This window comes from Drosophila suzukii, chromosome 3 (genome assembly GCF_043229965.1).
Source record: "Drosophila suzukii chromosome 3, CBGP_Dsuzu_IsoJpt1.0, whole genome shotgun sequence".
Classification (NCBI taxonomy): domain Eukaryota; kingdom Metazoa; phylum Arthropoda; class Insecta; order Diptera; family Drosophilidae; genus Drosophila; species Drosophila suzukii.
Genome location: NC_092082.1, coordinates 16,381,103 through 16,396,331, shown reverse-complemented (window position 1 = coordinate 16,396,331; position 15,229 = coordinate 16,381,103). Strand labels below are relative to the sequence as shown.

Genomic DNA, 15,229 nt, shown 5'->3' with positions numbered 1-15,229 from the left:
TTAAATGCAGAAGTATCACATTATTTGTACCTCTCATATATTGAAAGATACATTTGTAACGTGATTTCAAACCTCTGCAGATTTCCGTGTGTGAATCATCTCCCCAGCCCTTGATCGACGTTTTTTGGGTGAGGTTGCCGCCCTGGATTGATTTTTTTCACATGACTCAGGTGGAAAGCTCTTCGCCCCGCCCCCTAAGAAAACCCCTTTCACCATTAAAAAGCCACTTTTTAGTTTGGCTGTTATCTTTAATTTGGGAATAATATAAATTATAATAATCATATAGTTATTATGTTGCTTGCAATGTTGTTTTTTTTGTTTGTTTTACTTCCCTTTTAACTATGTACGTATGCATGTGTGTAGTGTGTGTGTGTTGAATGCTCTCTCTCTCTCTCTTTCTATATATATATATATATATATCGGTATATATATAATAGAGTCCATGCCAAAGGATGCACAGACAATTATCACTATGAATTATTATTATGCAGTATTTAGTTTTCGTTTTTTATGAATTTTGCGTGGAATTACATTTTTAAGTCAAAACTCATTGTGAATCTTCAGTTTTTTTGTTTTGGGGAGGGGGGCGAAAAGGAGGCGTGGCAGGTCTTGGGGGTGAAGGGATATCTCGTTTCAAAAACGCTTAAATTTCAAATACAACAGCTAGTTAAATGGATATCGAAAAGGGGTCGAGGGAACAAGAGGGATAAGGCGGAGGATCGACGGATGGTAAAACCTGTATAGTAAGATAGTGGATTTCTAGGCCCAGAATGTCTAAATGTGGCTATGTTAAATTCGAAACTCTCTTTCGGTTCTTTTTTCGGCTTTACGCTATTTACTCGTACTTTTTCTTGGTTTTCTAATTCGCTTTATCGTTATTTATCATTATCATCAGTGTTGTTGTTGTTGTCTAAATTATTGTTTAGTTACTCACAAGTGTAGAGTCATCATCGTCACAAAATATAGTATACATATATAATATATATTTGCTTTAACCCACACACAAAACATGTTCACATCCTGCTAACCCACCATCGCTCTCGCTCTCGCTCTCGCTGTTTCTGCTTCTGCTTCCGTATCGATCGCTTCTGGCTACGGTCCTTTTGCCCCCGGGACGCTGGATCTGGATCTGGAGTTGGAGCTGAAGTTGGAGCCAAGGTCCAGGTCCAACTAAGCCTCGGGCAGCGGCTTCAGCTCCTTTATCTGCTTGATCAGATAGGCCTTCTCGTCGTTGAACTGTTCGTCCTCAGAGCGATCCGTGTGGAAGTTGGTCAGAAAGTCGACCAGCTTCGTCTGGTTGCGCAGCAGGATGTCCAGGATGGGCTTCGGCTTGTTGGGATTCGCCACAAACACTTTGAAGACGTGAAACGCCTCGAACTGTATGTTGCGCGACTTCTCCTTGAGCATGTTCATCATCAGCTTGAGGTTCTCCGGCTCGGAGATATAGCGCGTCATCACGGTGAAGTTGTGCCGGTCCAGCAGCAGTTCTCCCAGCAGCTTCAAGCTCTGGCGCCGCGTCACATAGTTTTCCGAGTTAAGCAGCCGCTGGTAGTGCTGCGAGAAGAACTTGTCGTAGTTGGCGTCCAGGAACTCGGCGCACAGCAGCTTGTGGCGCGTGAGCAGCTCCTTGAACGTTGAGAAGGCATCGCTGGCAATGTCGAAGGTGGACACCTCCACGTAGCGGAAAAACTTGAAGAACTCATCGGAGTGCAGCATTATCTTGGCCAGCGCCTCGTATCGGGCGCACTCCCTCAGCATTGTGCCAGAGTTCAGGGCGATCTCCGGATGCGCATCCTCGTAGCCGGCCATCAGGGTGAACAGGATCTCCGGCTTCGTGCAGATATACTCGACGGTGGGCGAACGGGTGCCAATTTGGCGGCGCAGCACATTGTTAAATATGAGCGCCACATGCTTCTTGCCCTCGAAGTCGATGCGGTGCAGGTTCTGGATGAGCAGCAGCAGCAGGTTGCTGTTGTACAGCTCCTGCGACAGCTGGGCCACCACATAGTCCGCCGGCGGCTCGGCGTCACTGCTCCCGTAGAGCATGTTCTTGATCGAGACCAGGTTCTTGCTGACGTCCTCCTGCGCCTTCTCCACCTTGCGGTCGCCCGCCTCCAGGGCGTTGATCGCCTCCTTCAGCGACTTGACCAGCTCCACTGGCGACTTCTGCGACTTCCCAAACAGTGGCATTCCGCTGGCTGCTACGCTGTCTTTTCACTCGAAATGGGCTTTGATTCGGTTTGGGATTCGGTTTTGGATTTGGATTTGGCTGTGGATTTGTGGATGTGGTTGGGCTGTCGTTGTGGTTGGCCTGTCGATGATGTCTCGTTTCTGGTGCCGTTTATCCGGCTGTTCGGGGCCCTTCGAGCACTGGCTTTGTGGTCGTTCTGAAAGTTGCCCAATTACCGACGGCGAAGACGCGGAAAACAATGCTTGGCAATATTATCACGGTGAAATATTCTATTATTATATATTATTTTTTTCTCGACTTCAATGAACAATTTCGATTGGCCGTCGTTTCGATATGCCGACGTTTCGATAGGACTATCGCACCGCACCGCACGGCTGGCTGACAGTGTTGTAAGGGACCAACAAAGACTTTGCAGCACTGGGTCTTAGTAAAGACTCAAACCATATTTTAAAATGTAACGAATCCAGCGTTGCCAGAGTCAAATTAAATGGATCCGAAAAAATCGTGTCTCATCTTAATGGGAAAGGTCTCCAACAAAAAAGCCGATTCACACACCCGACAAGACGAACTCACTTTCCACAAGTAAATACTTTACTTTACTTTAAAAAAAAAATTATTTTACTTCCAGATGTAAGTTTTTACCTTTTGTTGTACCTTTTTAGCTTGGATCTCAATCGGAGATGAAGATTGCATTTATATCAGCATACTTTTAGGGTTAGTGAAAATAACCATAGCCGATTACTTTTAAAATGAGGTCCCGAAGTTCCGACATTATATTAAAAAGACCGTTACAACGAATTTTGAATTCTTTAAATATCGTTTTTATTTCTCATTGAAGTACTTTGTTTTTGATCCGTTTTCGTTTTAGATATTATTCTGCAGCGCATATCAGGCGCTTGGTGTATCATAGAAGTTACAGAAATATATTTGTGTATATATTGGGCAACGTTTCGCATTCATCTTGCCAGCTCTGTTGGCCCATTTTTTCGATTCGGGGTCAAAGAAGAGGACTAGTGGGGTTAAGGAAAGGCAATGTATTGTATGCACATCAATATTTATAATTATATCTGTAGGTTTGACCGCCCTGCTTATTTTTTCAATTTCTTCAATTCGTTTATATTGAAATAAATTTATTTGGTTTTTGTTTTTTTTTGTTTATGTGATTTTTGTTTACGTATAAAAGTTGTTTAAAATCCTTGAAAATATCAGATAATAATTACAATTGGTTGTGTAATACGTCTTAAAAGCATTTCGATGCGCTTCGTACTCGAACATAGATTAAACATAAATCAATTTAGTCTTTGCCACTAAACATATCAATTTGAGTAGTAGTAGTTGTAGTTATCAGTTAATAATAATATCTTTGGGCTTTGCTACTGTGTATGTTATGGATACGCCGAGTACATATAGATCATGATCATAGACATATATGCTGCGGGCCTTAAACACACGATCGAAAAGAAGTCATGCCTACACATTCCGAAGAAGTATCAAGATCCGTTTTCTCAAAGGGGGTGTGGTCGGTAAATGTATAATATAATATCTTTATCTTTATCTTTATCTGTTTATCTTGTAGAAGTATGTAAATGTATAGGTATAATAAAACATTTTACGACTAGTATATGTAAATATATGTATGTATATGTGTATATGCATTGCGTTTTCTTTGTAATTACTAAGTTTATTGAGATATTCTATGAATATATTTCCTTTCATTCTTAAGCCATGTCTTGTGTCTTTCTATGTATATAAAACAAACGAAGCGCGAATACGTTTGAGGGGGCGGTTGGAAAGGGGATGAGTGGGTGGGAGGAGGGGTTCCCTTACTTTACAATTAAAAACAAGGATCCTCCCGCGAGACCTTACCCAAATTTGCTTTGCAACTCATTGTTTACTGATTTCATGTTTGTTTTTCTTTTGTTTTTTGTTTTGTTTTTGTTTTCTGGAAGCGTTCGTCGGGGCTCTGCACAGATCTGACTAGATATATATGGGTATATATAATAGAAGCTACTACTACACGCTACCAAGTACGATACATAGGTGTCCTCCTCCGATTTTAGTTGCTGCTGCTCCTGTTGCTACTGTAGTTGTCCTTCCTTCTTCGCTGGGCTTGAAGTTTCATTTCCTGCTTTCCTTTTTCTGTTCCCGTCTCGCTGCTTCCGCTGCCTCCGCTTCCATTTCCATTTGCATTTCCGGTTCCACGGGGGATGGTGTGGTTGGATGATTGGGTCTACAGATGGGGCCCCATCACTTGCGCTTGATGAAGTTGCCCTCGGCATCCAGCCAGATGCCCTGATGTTGGTCGGGCGCGTCCATCCCCCGTCTTATCATTTACCTGTTAAGCGCATTGGAGATCTGGCGCAGCGACTGACCCACCTCGGCCACCAGGCGTTCGTTGTCCTGGACGTTCTTGCTGCCGGCGGTGCGCAGGTGCCGCGACTGCGCCTCAACCCGGGTGACCAGTTCCCGGAACTGGAACTTGGAGTGCGGCGGCATCGCCCCGTTCTCCGCAAAGATCACGCACGAGTTGTGCAGGATATTGAGCTTGTCGCTCAGCTGCAGCCACTGAGATCCAGCGATAGCATTCACCGGGTGCTTGAGCGAGCCCTCTAGCAGTCCCACCAGCTCGAGGATGCTCTCTCGGGATATCTGGGTGGAGCTGGCGGATCCGGAACTGGCTGGCTCGGCCAGCTTGGCTATTGGCGTGGCGTAGATGGTCAGCTTGGTGGGCTTGTGCGGCACCGCTGGCTTTTGCTGGATCTGCGGCTTCTGCTCGTACAGCGACTGGGTCATATCCGCCGCTACCTGGCCTCCAAGTCCCTCCGGTTGCGATTGCGATTGCTCCTCGTCATCTGTGAAGAGTTGCGTTGAATGAGAGGTTTTTATTGTGCTGCCGGCCTGCTGCCTGCTGGTGCAATCTCTACTAGAGGTGCTAGTGGATGTGGTGGAGGAGTTGGATGTGGTGCAATTCGGGGGCGGTGGTGGTGGGGCTGCCGGTGGGGGCTTATTGCCCGGCTTGGCTGGCAGGGTGCTACCGGTAACGATGGTGGCTCCCGATTTCATCCCATACTTGGGGGACAGCTGGGCATTCGGTGCTCCGCTGCCATTCACCACCGCTGGCTGCTGCTGCAGAATTGAGCTACTGGCATAATCCGGAGCCGGGGGCTGCTGCTCCCACAGTTTCTTTAAGCTATTAATACTACCTGTGCTCCGTCGCTTGCCGAGATCGCCCTCGCCCGCTGCTCCCGTTTCCGCCTCCACATTCGAGTTCGTCACGTCGATTTTGATTTCAGTCTTTTGCATGGCCTGGGCGAACTTCCGGCTACTGTCGTCCTTCCGGTTCAAGGTGCCTGTTGTATTGCAGTTGGCATTGTTGGTTACGGGTAGGGAGGATACTGGAACTGCTGCTGGAGCTGGCGGCTCTTTCTCCTTGTCCACCCGACGCAGATGGGCCTTGAAGTCAATGATGGTATTAGCTGGCTCCGCCTTGGCCATCGGCGGGCTCATCTTCTTGGGTTCGACTTTCTTGAGCTGAGCTTTAAATCCCGAACCGGAACCATTGCCATTGGTCAGCTTCTGCTGCTGCTGTTGCGGTGGCGGCGGTTTGGGTAGGTTCATGCTCTCGGCCAGCTCGGTGACCAGCAAGGAACCGGGATCCACGACTGCGATTCCCGAGCCATTTGCCAGATGTGATGCCGGAGCACTCTCCTTGCCGGCCGCCTTAATCTCGGTGATCAGCTTCTCCTTGAGATCCTCGGGTGGACTGCCCAGCGAGCTGCAGGAGTCGGTGGAGGGTTCACGCTTTCTCAGAGACACTCCGAATCTTGAGCTGGCCTCCTCGACACTGGGAGCAGTGTTGCTCACATCGTTGTGGCTGCTATCGTTGTTGTTCGTTCCATTTCCGTTGCTGATATTGCCATTGTTTGGCAGCTGGGCATGCAGATGCTGCTGGATGGCCTGCACAGCGCTCTCCGGCGCCGGCGGAGGAGGTGGTGGTGCACCCTCGAATTCCTCGGGTGGCGGTGGCAAATCCAGCGGCGGCGGTGGAAACTCCAAATTGGCTAGAGCTGGCTGTACTCCGGCTGCCACTCCCGAACCACTCCGCTTGGGTGAACTACTGGATCCGCCGGCCCGGAAGGAGGAGAACGTCATCATGGTGCCCTCAGTGGTGGTGCGATGGCGCTGCAGCTTATTTAAACTGGCAGCTGCATTGTTCTGCATGGTCACTCCACCTGAGGAGTTGCTCCGGATCATCTGCTGCGGCGGAATAGGACTGGCCTTCGGATTGATTCTGGCCGCCGGTGGCGTGGCATGTCCATTGGCTGGTGGCGGAGCAGGTGCAGGTGCCGGTGGAGCAGGAGCAGCCTCACCACTATCCTCCAGACTGTCCAAATAGGCACCGATCCTGGCCACCTTGGGCAGTGTTCCGTAGCGGTTCACCACCCGCTTGACATTCATCACCTCCAGTGCGCCCACGGTGATCGGATGGGCACCGGTCACCACTCCATTGTTGCCATGATGCAGTTGATTTAGCGGCGGTGCTGGAGCCGGGGCCTGTGGATGCTGCTGGGAACGCTTGCTCTGCCGGGTCTCCAAGCCGCGGTTGCCCATCACGGGCGTCCCGGTTGGCCGCTTGAAGGAGCTGTGCTGCTGCGAGGAGCGAGGACCAATGCCTCCTCCTCCGCCGCCGCCGTGGAGAGATTGCTGCATCTTGTGGGTGGCAGGAGCGGGGATCAGTTGACTCAGACTCTGCTCCAGACTATCGCCCGTGGCATCTGTGTCCGGGTCGGCTGTCGGATCCGTTTCCGAGTCGTAGCGCTGCGTCAAGCTGTTGATGTCCCGGGTTAAACCTGCCAAGTTAGGAAATTAAGAAAGAGGGGTTAATATAAGACAGATGCAGTAATGATTAATAGAATGCTTCGTGCCGGGTGCTGGATGCTGGGGTGAAATTAATGGTCAGTGATGGGGAATACCTTAGCAATTTGGAAATGAATTAAAATGGAACTTAATTCCTGCGTTTATAAACAGTTTGGATTAATATCTTGGTATGGTTAAATGCAAGCTTTTAATGGGTACATAACATAAGGAGGAACTCCCCATCACTGATAGTTGGACATAGGTTAATCCTGACCAGAGTCTTGTGGTGTGTATGTGTGCGTTGATGTATGTCGAGCGGGTAAAACGAGAAACACCAAAATATTAGCTTAAGAAAGAAATATGACATATGATTGACTGATAATGGTATATCCTTGAAAGGGTTTATAACAATTAATTTTATTACTCAAATGTTTGTGAGCCATCCTATTTCAGGTTAATAAAATCCGAAACGGATTAAAAAATATATATTACTATAACACACAAAATAACAATATGTAATAAAGAACAATAGATAAAAACATAATAAATCACTTTCAAGGACATAAAACAAATAAGTAAAACAAGATAAATGAAGTTTTTAAAACTAATTAAAAAACTTAATGTAAACAGGCACCAAAATAAATTAAAGTAACAACTAAAATAAAATAATACCAATTTAAAATAGAAATTTAAGATGGTTAGACGAATTTCCTATGAAAATGTTAATGATAGGAGATCACACAGACATTAGGGAATCATCGACACAACATCAATTTTAAAACTAAATTTAGAAAATTACCAATTTGGAATCCAAATAAAAAGGGATTCCTCAATGAACAACCAATATATACAGAAACTTAAGCCAAAACAAACGAGCCAATTATAATAATACAACATAAATACCAAACACGAAACAAATAACACAGAAACCGAAAGAACGTAAATAGTTTTTGAATTGGAGCTTTTCGCTATAGACTCCGTTGACGAAATACCTCGAAATAGGATGTCGTAAAGAAAACTACTGCAGGAGGACGATTTCTTAATGGAATACTGTTGTTGTTTCTGTTGTTGATGTTGTTGTTGTTGCTGTACTGGCAGTGGTACGGATTGTTGTTGTACGGACTGTTGTTGTTGTTGTAGTTGTGTGCGTATTTGGTGTGTGTGGTGGGTTGGAATTTGGGTCTTGAAATTTCTAGAGAGGGTCTGGCTGAAAAAGTTGGCAGTTTTCAATTTGTGTATACCATTCGTGCTGAGGTCGTCGATGAAATTGCATCGGGCGGTGGCAGGGTCCTCCTCGCGATAAGTGGAGTCCCGACTGCTCGAGAGCAGGCTAAAAAAGAGAAGTGAAAACAAATAGTTAGCCATTGTATAATTGGAGAACAAGATCTCTTGCATCGGAAAGAAGGAATAAATTCAAATTATCAAACTGAAGAATTAGATTTTATTACGCTCGTTAAGAAACTATCTGCTCTTTTATCTGATCATTCATCTGTTAAGACGAGATATACTAATCATAATTGATTATTAATACCTTAACTTAAACAAAATTCATTAAAAGTGATTTCTTTTTTGTACACAAGTAGTCTTATTTTGATTTATAACGTCTTGATTTAGTTAACGCTTCCTTAATTCTTGTATAGCCTATTCCCATGGTTTAAGATTTCATAGTTCTTCAGGCAATGCCATCTACTTCAACTATTCCTTTAATAAGATCTACAGAAATTGCCTCACCTGGTTCGCTTCGGTGGTGCGGGTGCCTGCTTGCCCTGCTTGTTGGTGGTGCGACGCATCTGGACGTTGCCCTTGCCCTGGCTGGAGAATGTGCTCAGCTTGGTGGAAGTGGAGCCGGTTTCTGCAGCGATATGACAATGGTTAGGCAAGAATCAACTTCGAAATGATGTTTACCCTCACCTGACATGGGCGTGCTAGCCTGCTGCTGGTGCGGATCGTTGTGGTGGGCATTCGGCGTGAGGGACTGACCGCCGGGCAGACCCTTCTTCACCATCTGCGGTGTGAGGCTGAGCGAGGCGGTGGCCGAGGATGAGGAAGCGCAACCGCTGGCCGCCGTCGTGGTTGTGGCTCCTCCGCCGGTGGCCACGCCCGATGTGCTCGGTGCTGTGGAGCTGCTCGCGCTGGTGGCGTTGGCGTTCAGCTGCTTCTCGACCGCTTCGGTGATGGACGATTCCTGCGGAGGAGCGGAGAAGGAGAGATGGGCACCATGTGGCTCATTATTGCTATCACTACTTGCTGCACCCTCGATCTCGAGCGATCAGAGCACGTCGACGAGGTGGTGGCGGTGCCTGTGGCTATGACTATGACTACTCCTATTATTCCTATGGCTATTGCTATGGCTATGGACATGGCTGTGTATGCTGCCGCTGTTCTGCTGGAGCTCGTCGTCGTCGTCGCCGTCGTAGTCACTCGCCTCCTCGCCAGCATCGTCGTGATCTTCGTTATCATCGTCATATTCATCGTCCCACACCTCGACGTCACCCACCTGAAACATGTGCTCCAGCGCATGGTGTATGCTCTTGAACGTGGGCCGGTCGGCGGCATCCCACTGCCAGCACTGGCGCATCAGATCGTACACCTCCGGCGGACAGCCGGGGGGCCGCTCCATGCGATAGCCCTTCTCCAGCTTGTGGTACACGTCGGTCAGATCGATGCCCGGATACGGCGACATCCCGTACGTGGCGATCTCCCACAACAGAACCCCGAAGGCCCACACGTCCGACTTGGTGCTGAACTTATTGTACGCCAGTCCCTCCGGTGCGGTCCACTTGATCGGGAACTTGGCCCCGGCATGCGCCGTATACGTATCGTCACGCATCAGACGCGCCAGCCCGAAGTCCGCCACCTTGACCAGCTTGTTGTCGCCCACCAGACAGTTGCGGGCGGCCAGATCGCGGTGAATGTAGTTGCGCGACTCCAAGTAGCTCATGCCCGATGCTATCTGCGTGGCCATGTAGAGCAGCGCCACGGCATCGAGCGTCTCGCGGCCGGCGGAGCGCAGGAAGTCCAGCAGATTGCCGTGCGACATGAACTCGGTGATGATATAGAAGGGCGGTTCCCTGGTGCAAACACCTGAAAAGGTGAATCAAAAGGATTAGTCTACCATTAAGCATTTATTTACCAGGGTTTATACGTGTAAGATTACCCACCTATGAGCTGCACCAGATTGGGGTGCTTCATTTCCTTCATGATGGCCGCCTCTTCGAGGAAGTCCTTCAGTGCCATAGTGTCCTCCTTGAGCGTTTTAACAGCCACCGTGTTACCATACCGCTTCCAAACGGCCTCGTACACCTCACCGTACTGCCCGCCGCCCAATTTGTGCTTCATCATGATGTCCGTCCGGCATATCTCCCACTCATCCGGCTCGGGACTCAGCGGGAAGACGGTGGGCTTGTTCTGCTTGGGCGCCGGATACAAGAGCGGTGTGATTAGGCCGTGACCCTCGTGGGGCACGCTGTGATGGTGCACCAGCTCGGCCAGAGTGTTGAACTTGGCCTCCTGGGTGACAAAGACCTTGCCATCGGGATCTTCTGAGATGCGGTAGTGATAGACGCGGCCCTCGTATCTGAGTATCCGGAGAAGGCACAGAAATTAATAAGGAATACCAAGGGAGCCAACCCATACTACTCACCGAAGACTAATGCTCCTCTGACCCGGTGAGCTTTCGCTTTCACGGACCAGAAAGCTGCCGTTGATCCCCGAGCTCAGCAGATACTCGGCGGCATTGCGCGAGATGGGGCCATGGTACCAGGAGTGCTTCTCTAGCGAATTGAGCGGAGTCACATAGTTGGAGGGCACCCATCCCACGTTGCCGGAGTCCGAGTGTGCCTCGCACCACTCGCCCGACTTGTTGTAGCTCAGGATGCGAACCTGCTCGCCCTTCTTCAGACTCAATTGATTCTCGCCGCCGGCCTGGAAATCGTACAGAGCCACAAAGAGCTGTGGATCATCCTCCTCGGGCCCGGGGGCCAATAGGTTCTCCTTGGAGGTCCAACGGTGGGCGGATTCAAACACCGATGTGGTTGAACTGTGACCACCGCCCATGGAGGAGCCCTGCAGTCCCAGTCCACCGGAATCCTGCTGATGCTGCTGCAGCTCCGCCGCATCTGCCAAAAGGGAGGCCGCCGTGCTGCCGGCCGGAATGTGAGGTAATGGACGCGACTGCAGCAGGGCTTCTGCAAGGAGAATATGAAGGATAAATGTATTAAGATTTAACTTTATTTTAAAAGTTGTCCGGGTTAAAACAGTTGATCTGCGATCAAAATAAGATGTTTTCTTATGGGTTATCAGTTTATTCCTTAGTTCCATCGTTAACCCTTCACATTTTTGCCATTCTACACAACATCATAACGTCAAATTTACACTTACATAGGAATTCCCTATGCAGTAGTGTATATATTTTATCCATTAAGTCACATTTTAAGTGTATTACTTGATCCTTTACAAAAACCGAACTTAAATGTTAAATAAACTTTAATTATTCCTTTATAATTTGGTATCATAAAGCATCGCTAATTGTTGGCCATGAATCCTCCTTCCAAATCACTTTTTTCGGTGTAGCTAGAGAAGACAATGCAGGTAAACCCGTTTCTCTTCCGAGGAATGCGGGCAATTTGTGGAGCAAGTGCTGGCCAGCGGGGAAATCGGCCTGCAACTCACTGCTCCATTGAGGGAATGGAATAAATTATGCATTAAGCGGAATAAAATTACACAAATCGTTGTCTGCCAGCGGTGGACCAGGAATCCCTCACCGAGGCATTTTATTGTGGGAAGTTCTATCTGATTGTCAGTCGGTTGGAGTGCCCCTCATCCCGTTCTTTCTTTCCTCCCACACTCTTTTTTATAACTAGGTATCCATAGCTCCCCGGTATCTAAAGCGGAATCTGTGGAATGCATTCCCGGAAATAGTTTTTAGTCAGACCTTTAGGACCTTTAAAAGAAAAACTTAGGAACTGACTTGGAAACTTTATACATTGATCATAACATAAAATAAGATCTCAAAATTATTAAAAGATTTAGAATGTTAATATTAAACAAGCTGAAATAGTTCGAGCTACTTTAACATATCTTAGCATAAGGTATCTACAAGTCTTCACACTGGATGCACTTCCTTTTGATTGCACAAAGTTGTTCCTAAGAATCTAGAAGTCCACTTTGAGATGAAGTTTGGCTTGATAGATTGTGCAAACTTGTCAGATCTAAACCTGTCCGAGTCAAGCTTCTATAATAGGGTACTCTTTGAAATTAAACCAGACTTTCGCTTCAATGTCTCATTGAAATAATTGTACAAATTTACATTTTTCCATTTCCCACTTTTTTTGTTTGACCAAAGCAAACACTTCCGCTGCATAAATATTCTCCACTTTCATGGACACAATTGTGCATAAATTTGGGTGAAGTGGAAGTCATTCAGAAACCGGGAATCTTTGGTTTGCGGTCGGTGTGCTAAGCAGTCATAAACCGATCCAAATCATATTGTAACGCATTTGAGAAGGGTTCCCCAACGCATACTGTTAATTTATGCGCGCGAGACAGGAAATATTAATAGCGAATAATAGGTGTGGAGTGGGTTTTGGGGAATAAAAGGGAATATAGGGACAGATTAGAGCGGAAATGTACAGTTCTCCAATGGTGGTCTGTCTGTCTGTTAGTCGAAATCCCCCCAGCCGATGAGAATATACACCCACTTTATATGCAATCTGGTACATCCAATTTTAGAGTGTTGATTTTGGAAGGGAGTGACTCACGTGGGACTGGGTGTGAGGATTGAGAATACTTTGGCATTGACTCAGTTTTTTTTAAGGGGAAGTCTAAAAGAAAGAACTCTAGCGATGCTGAGTCAGTTTTGTATGTTGCATAATGCTTAATTATCATAATTATCATTAAATTGCTGTAATAGAGACCTTATAACGAACTAATCCTAATAATTTCAGTCAATTCCTCTTGCTCAATAACTAAACTTATATTCTTTTAATTGCACAGATACATTAAAATTAATGACCACCCATTTAGATTTAAGAAACAATTATTTTTTCATTAAATTAAAAAAAAAATCCGTGTGTTATATGATTCATCTAGTTCAGTTGAGTAATATTTTATTAAACATATTTACTTACGAAGAGAAAAAGCTAACATTTTAGACCTTTTGTTATTGGGTGATACTTTCACAGCAGATATCTCTGATCACTGTTTTTGAAGCCCCGAAATGGTCATGTAATATTCAACGAAATTAACCCAATCATCCCATGAAAACCGCTCTTTAATTATTAAGAATGACACTACTTATGTGGAGCTTTACTTCACTATTTGGTTTTGTTTGTTGGATTGTAGATGTTTTGTGGTTGTTACCTAAGTTCATGTGATATTTGCCTGGATGGCCGCGAAAAGAGCTGTGCTTGGTACCTGCAGAAACGAAAGAAACAGAGAGATTTTGTGTGAGAGACAGTTTGTCAGCCGGCTTCAGAATTATCTATGGATAGAGCAGGCAGTTTTGTGATCTTATCATCTTATAACGATGGGCGGCAAATGCGATGAACTACAATGGAATGCCGGTGTGGTTCCAAAACAAAGTCGTTACAAAACAAAATAATAAGGAAACTAAATTAAATACAATTATCTTAGTCATAACTCTAGGTAAGTAATATAAGGAGTACATGTACAGCGATCTATATACAGTTAGCGGATGGATGACATCAAAAGCGGAGAGGCATTAGAGAATTAGAGGGTCTTGCAACCGCAGAAAGGCCAATTAGCGACCCGGCCAGAACAAGAAGAAGAGTAATAACAACAGCAGCCAGATGATGGCTTCAGTAAAGTGCTGTAATTTCTCAGCCGAGTGAAAAGTATCTCAGTATTTCTGGAAAACCTAACATGCGTACACTTTAAATAAAAATTTCAGATTCAAAATCTTTAAAAAGTATATCCAATTTATAATATTTTACATAGTATTATCCCTAATAAATAATAATTTTTCTAGCTTCTCATTAATTTTGTTTCCAAGAAAATGTTATAAAACTTATTATAACTTTAAGATTTTTTGAGTGTGACACGCCCCCTAGACATTTGAAAAAAAAGGAGAGGGGAGTGCGGAGGAAAGAACTGAGAAATATGTGCCCCATTCAAAGAGCTTAAGCTGCTGCTCAAGCGGAATGGGTCCAATGAACTTTAAAGTCACAAAAATTCTACACATGTCGGAGTAGAAAGAGGTGGGAATATGGATAAAGAAAGAGATGGCTATGGAGACATGTCTCAAGCCATGCACATCCGCCATCTAGCGACTGCTGCTTATGCAGGTTATTAGCGTGAATTTGGAGCATCTCGAGCTGAGGGCTGATTACGAGTGAAATGATGCGCGGTACCGCTTACCCACCCACTCAAACCACCCCGGCCGCCAAACCCACCCATTTTCCACCCGCAACTATCCACAGACTTAACGGTAAGTGTGTTGAGTAAGCACAGATTGAAATCAGCCGCATCAGCAGCTGAAATCCCCTCCAAAGACTATGTAACGATACAAAGAAGATACAGTGGTTCCTGGGCAACTAGAACTTATATAATCTCCGTTTTAAATCTCATTAAACATTCTAGACATTCTAAAGTAAATAAGCTCAATACTTAAAGAAGTTTTACGACAAGGAACAAGTCTTAAAGTTATTACTTAGTATTTTTAAAACTTCAAAATACCTCCTAATTTATATTTATAAAATATCAACTTCTGTGTAAGATTTCATAATTTTTTTGGTATCTACTGTTGCAATAGAAAACTATAGATACAACTATATATAGCCTGAATCAAGTATTGAATAGCTTTTCATTACAGCCTTGGCTCTAACAGTCACTCATTGCGAATCGTCTCTCGAGATTTCTTGGGTATCCGTCCTTTGTTCGATGGTCTGTCCTTGTCCGGCGAGCATTAAACTTGATGGGTCTGCCATTTATTATCTGTAGATATAGTGCTTCTGTTCGGGTTTCTTCTCCATACAAATCGAGCTTCAATGTGTGATTTATTGCAATGCATTTTCAACTGCTCATTCATTATTACATTCGCTCAGTCTGTCAACCATTCACACATCCATTCATGTGGGCTTGATGTTTGTGGCACTTTCTGGTTTGCTCGTTTTTCATTTTAGCTCGATGCATTTCAGCACGTTTTGCTTTGGTTCCATGTTG

At 45.6% G+C, this 15,229-nt stretch overlaps 2 protein-coding genes across 9 annotated transcripts in view; both read right to left on the bottom strand.

The window, feature by feature from the left end:
• Positions 1-227: 227 nt before the first annotated feature.
• Positions 228-2,540, bottom strand: Mo25 (calcium binding protein Mo25). Its single transcript, XM_017068934.4, has one exon. It carries the CDS (start codon positions 2,188-2,190, stop codon positions 1,171-1,173), a length of 1,020 nt encoding a protein of 339 aa, XP_016924423.1. The 5' UTR covers positions 2,191-2,540; the 3' UTR covers positions 228-1,170.
• A 449-nt stretch (positions 2,541-2,989) lies between these two features.
• Abl (tyrosine-protein kinase Abl) overlaps positions 2,990-15,229 on the bottom strand; it is a 28,229-nt gene continuing 15,989 nt past the window's right edge. Inside the window, exons 2-10 of one of the 8 annotated variants that reach the window (XM_036814570.3) lie at positions 13,409-13,462; positions 10,692-11,235; positions 10,210-10,625; positions 9,546-10,132; positions 8,960-9,233; positions 8,780-8,900; positions 8,041-8,378; positions 5,395-7,041; positions 2,990-5,043 (exon numbers count right to left, since the gene is read on the bottom strand). In XM_036814570.3, coding sequence (XP_036670465.3) covers positions 4,523-5,043; positions 5,395-7,041; positions 8,041-8,378; positions 8,780-8,900; positions 8,960-9,233; positions 9,546-10,132; positions 10,210-10,625; positions 10,692-11,235; positions 13,409-13,462 — 4,502 coding nt within the window. In that variant the 3' untranslated portion in view covers positions 2,990-4,522. Of the gene's footprint in view, positions 7,042-8,040; positions 8,379-8,779; positions 8,901-8,959; positions 9,234-9,545; positions 10,133-10,209; positions 10,626-10,691; positions 11,236-13,408; positions 13,463-15,229 lie in introns of all 8 variants that reach the window. The other 7 variants (XM_036814573.3, XM_036814566.3, XM_036814572.3 and 4 more) reach the window with 7 other exon arrangements.

Bases quoted from the DNA above. Each gene is read 5' to 3' on its own strand.
- Mo25 (XM_017068934.4), bottom strand. From the start codon at position 2,190: ATGCCACTGTTTGGGAAGTCGCAGAAGTCGCCAGTGGAGCTGGTCAAG.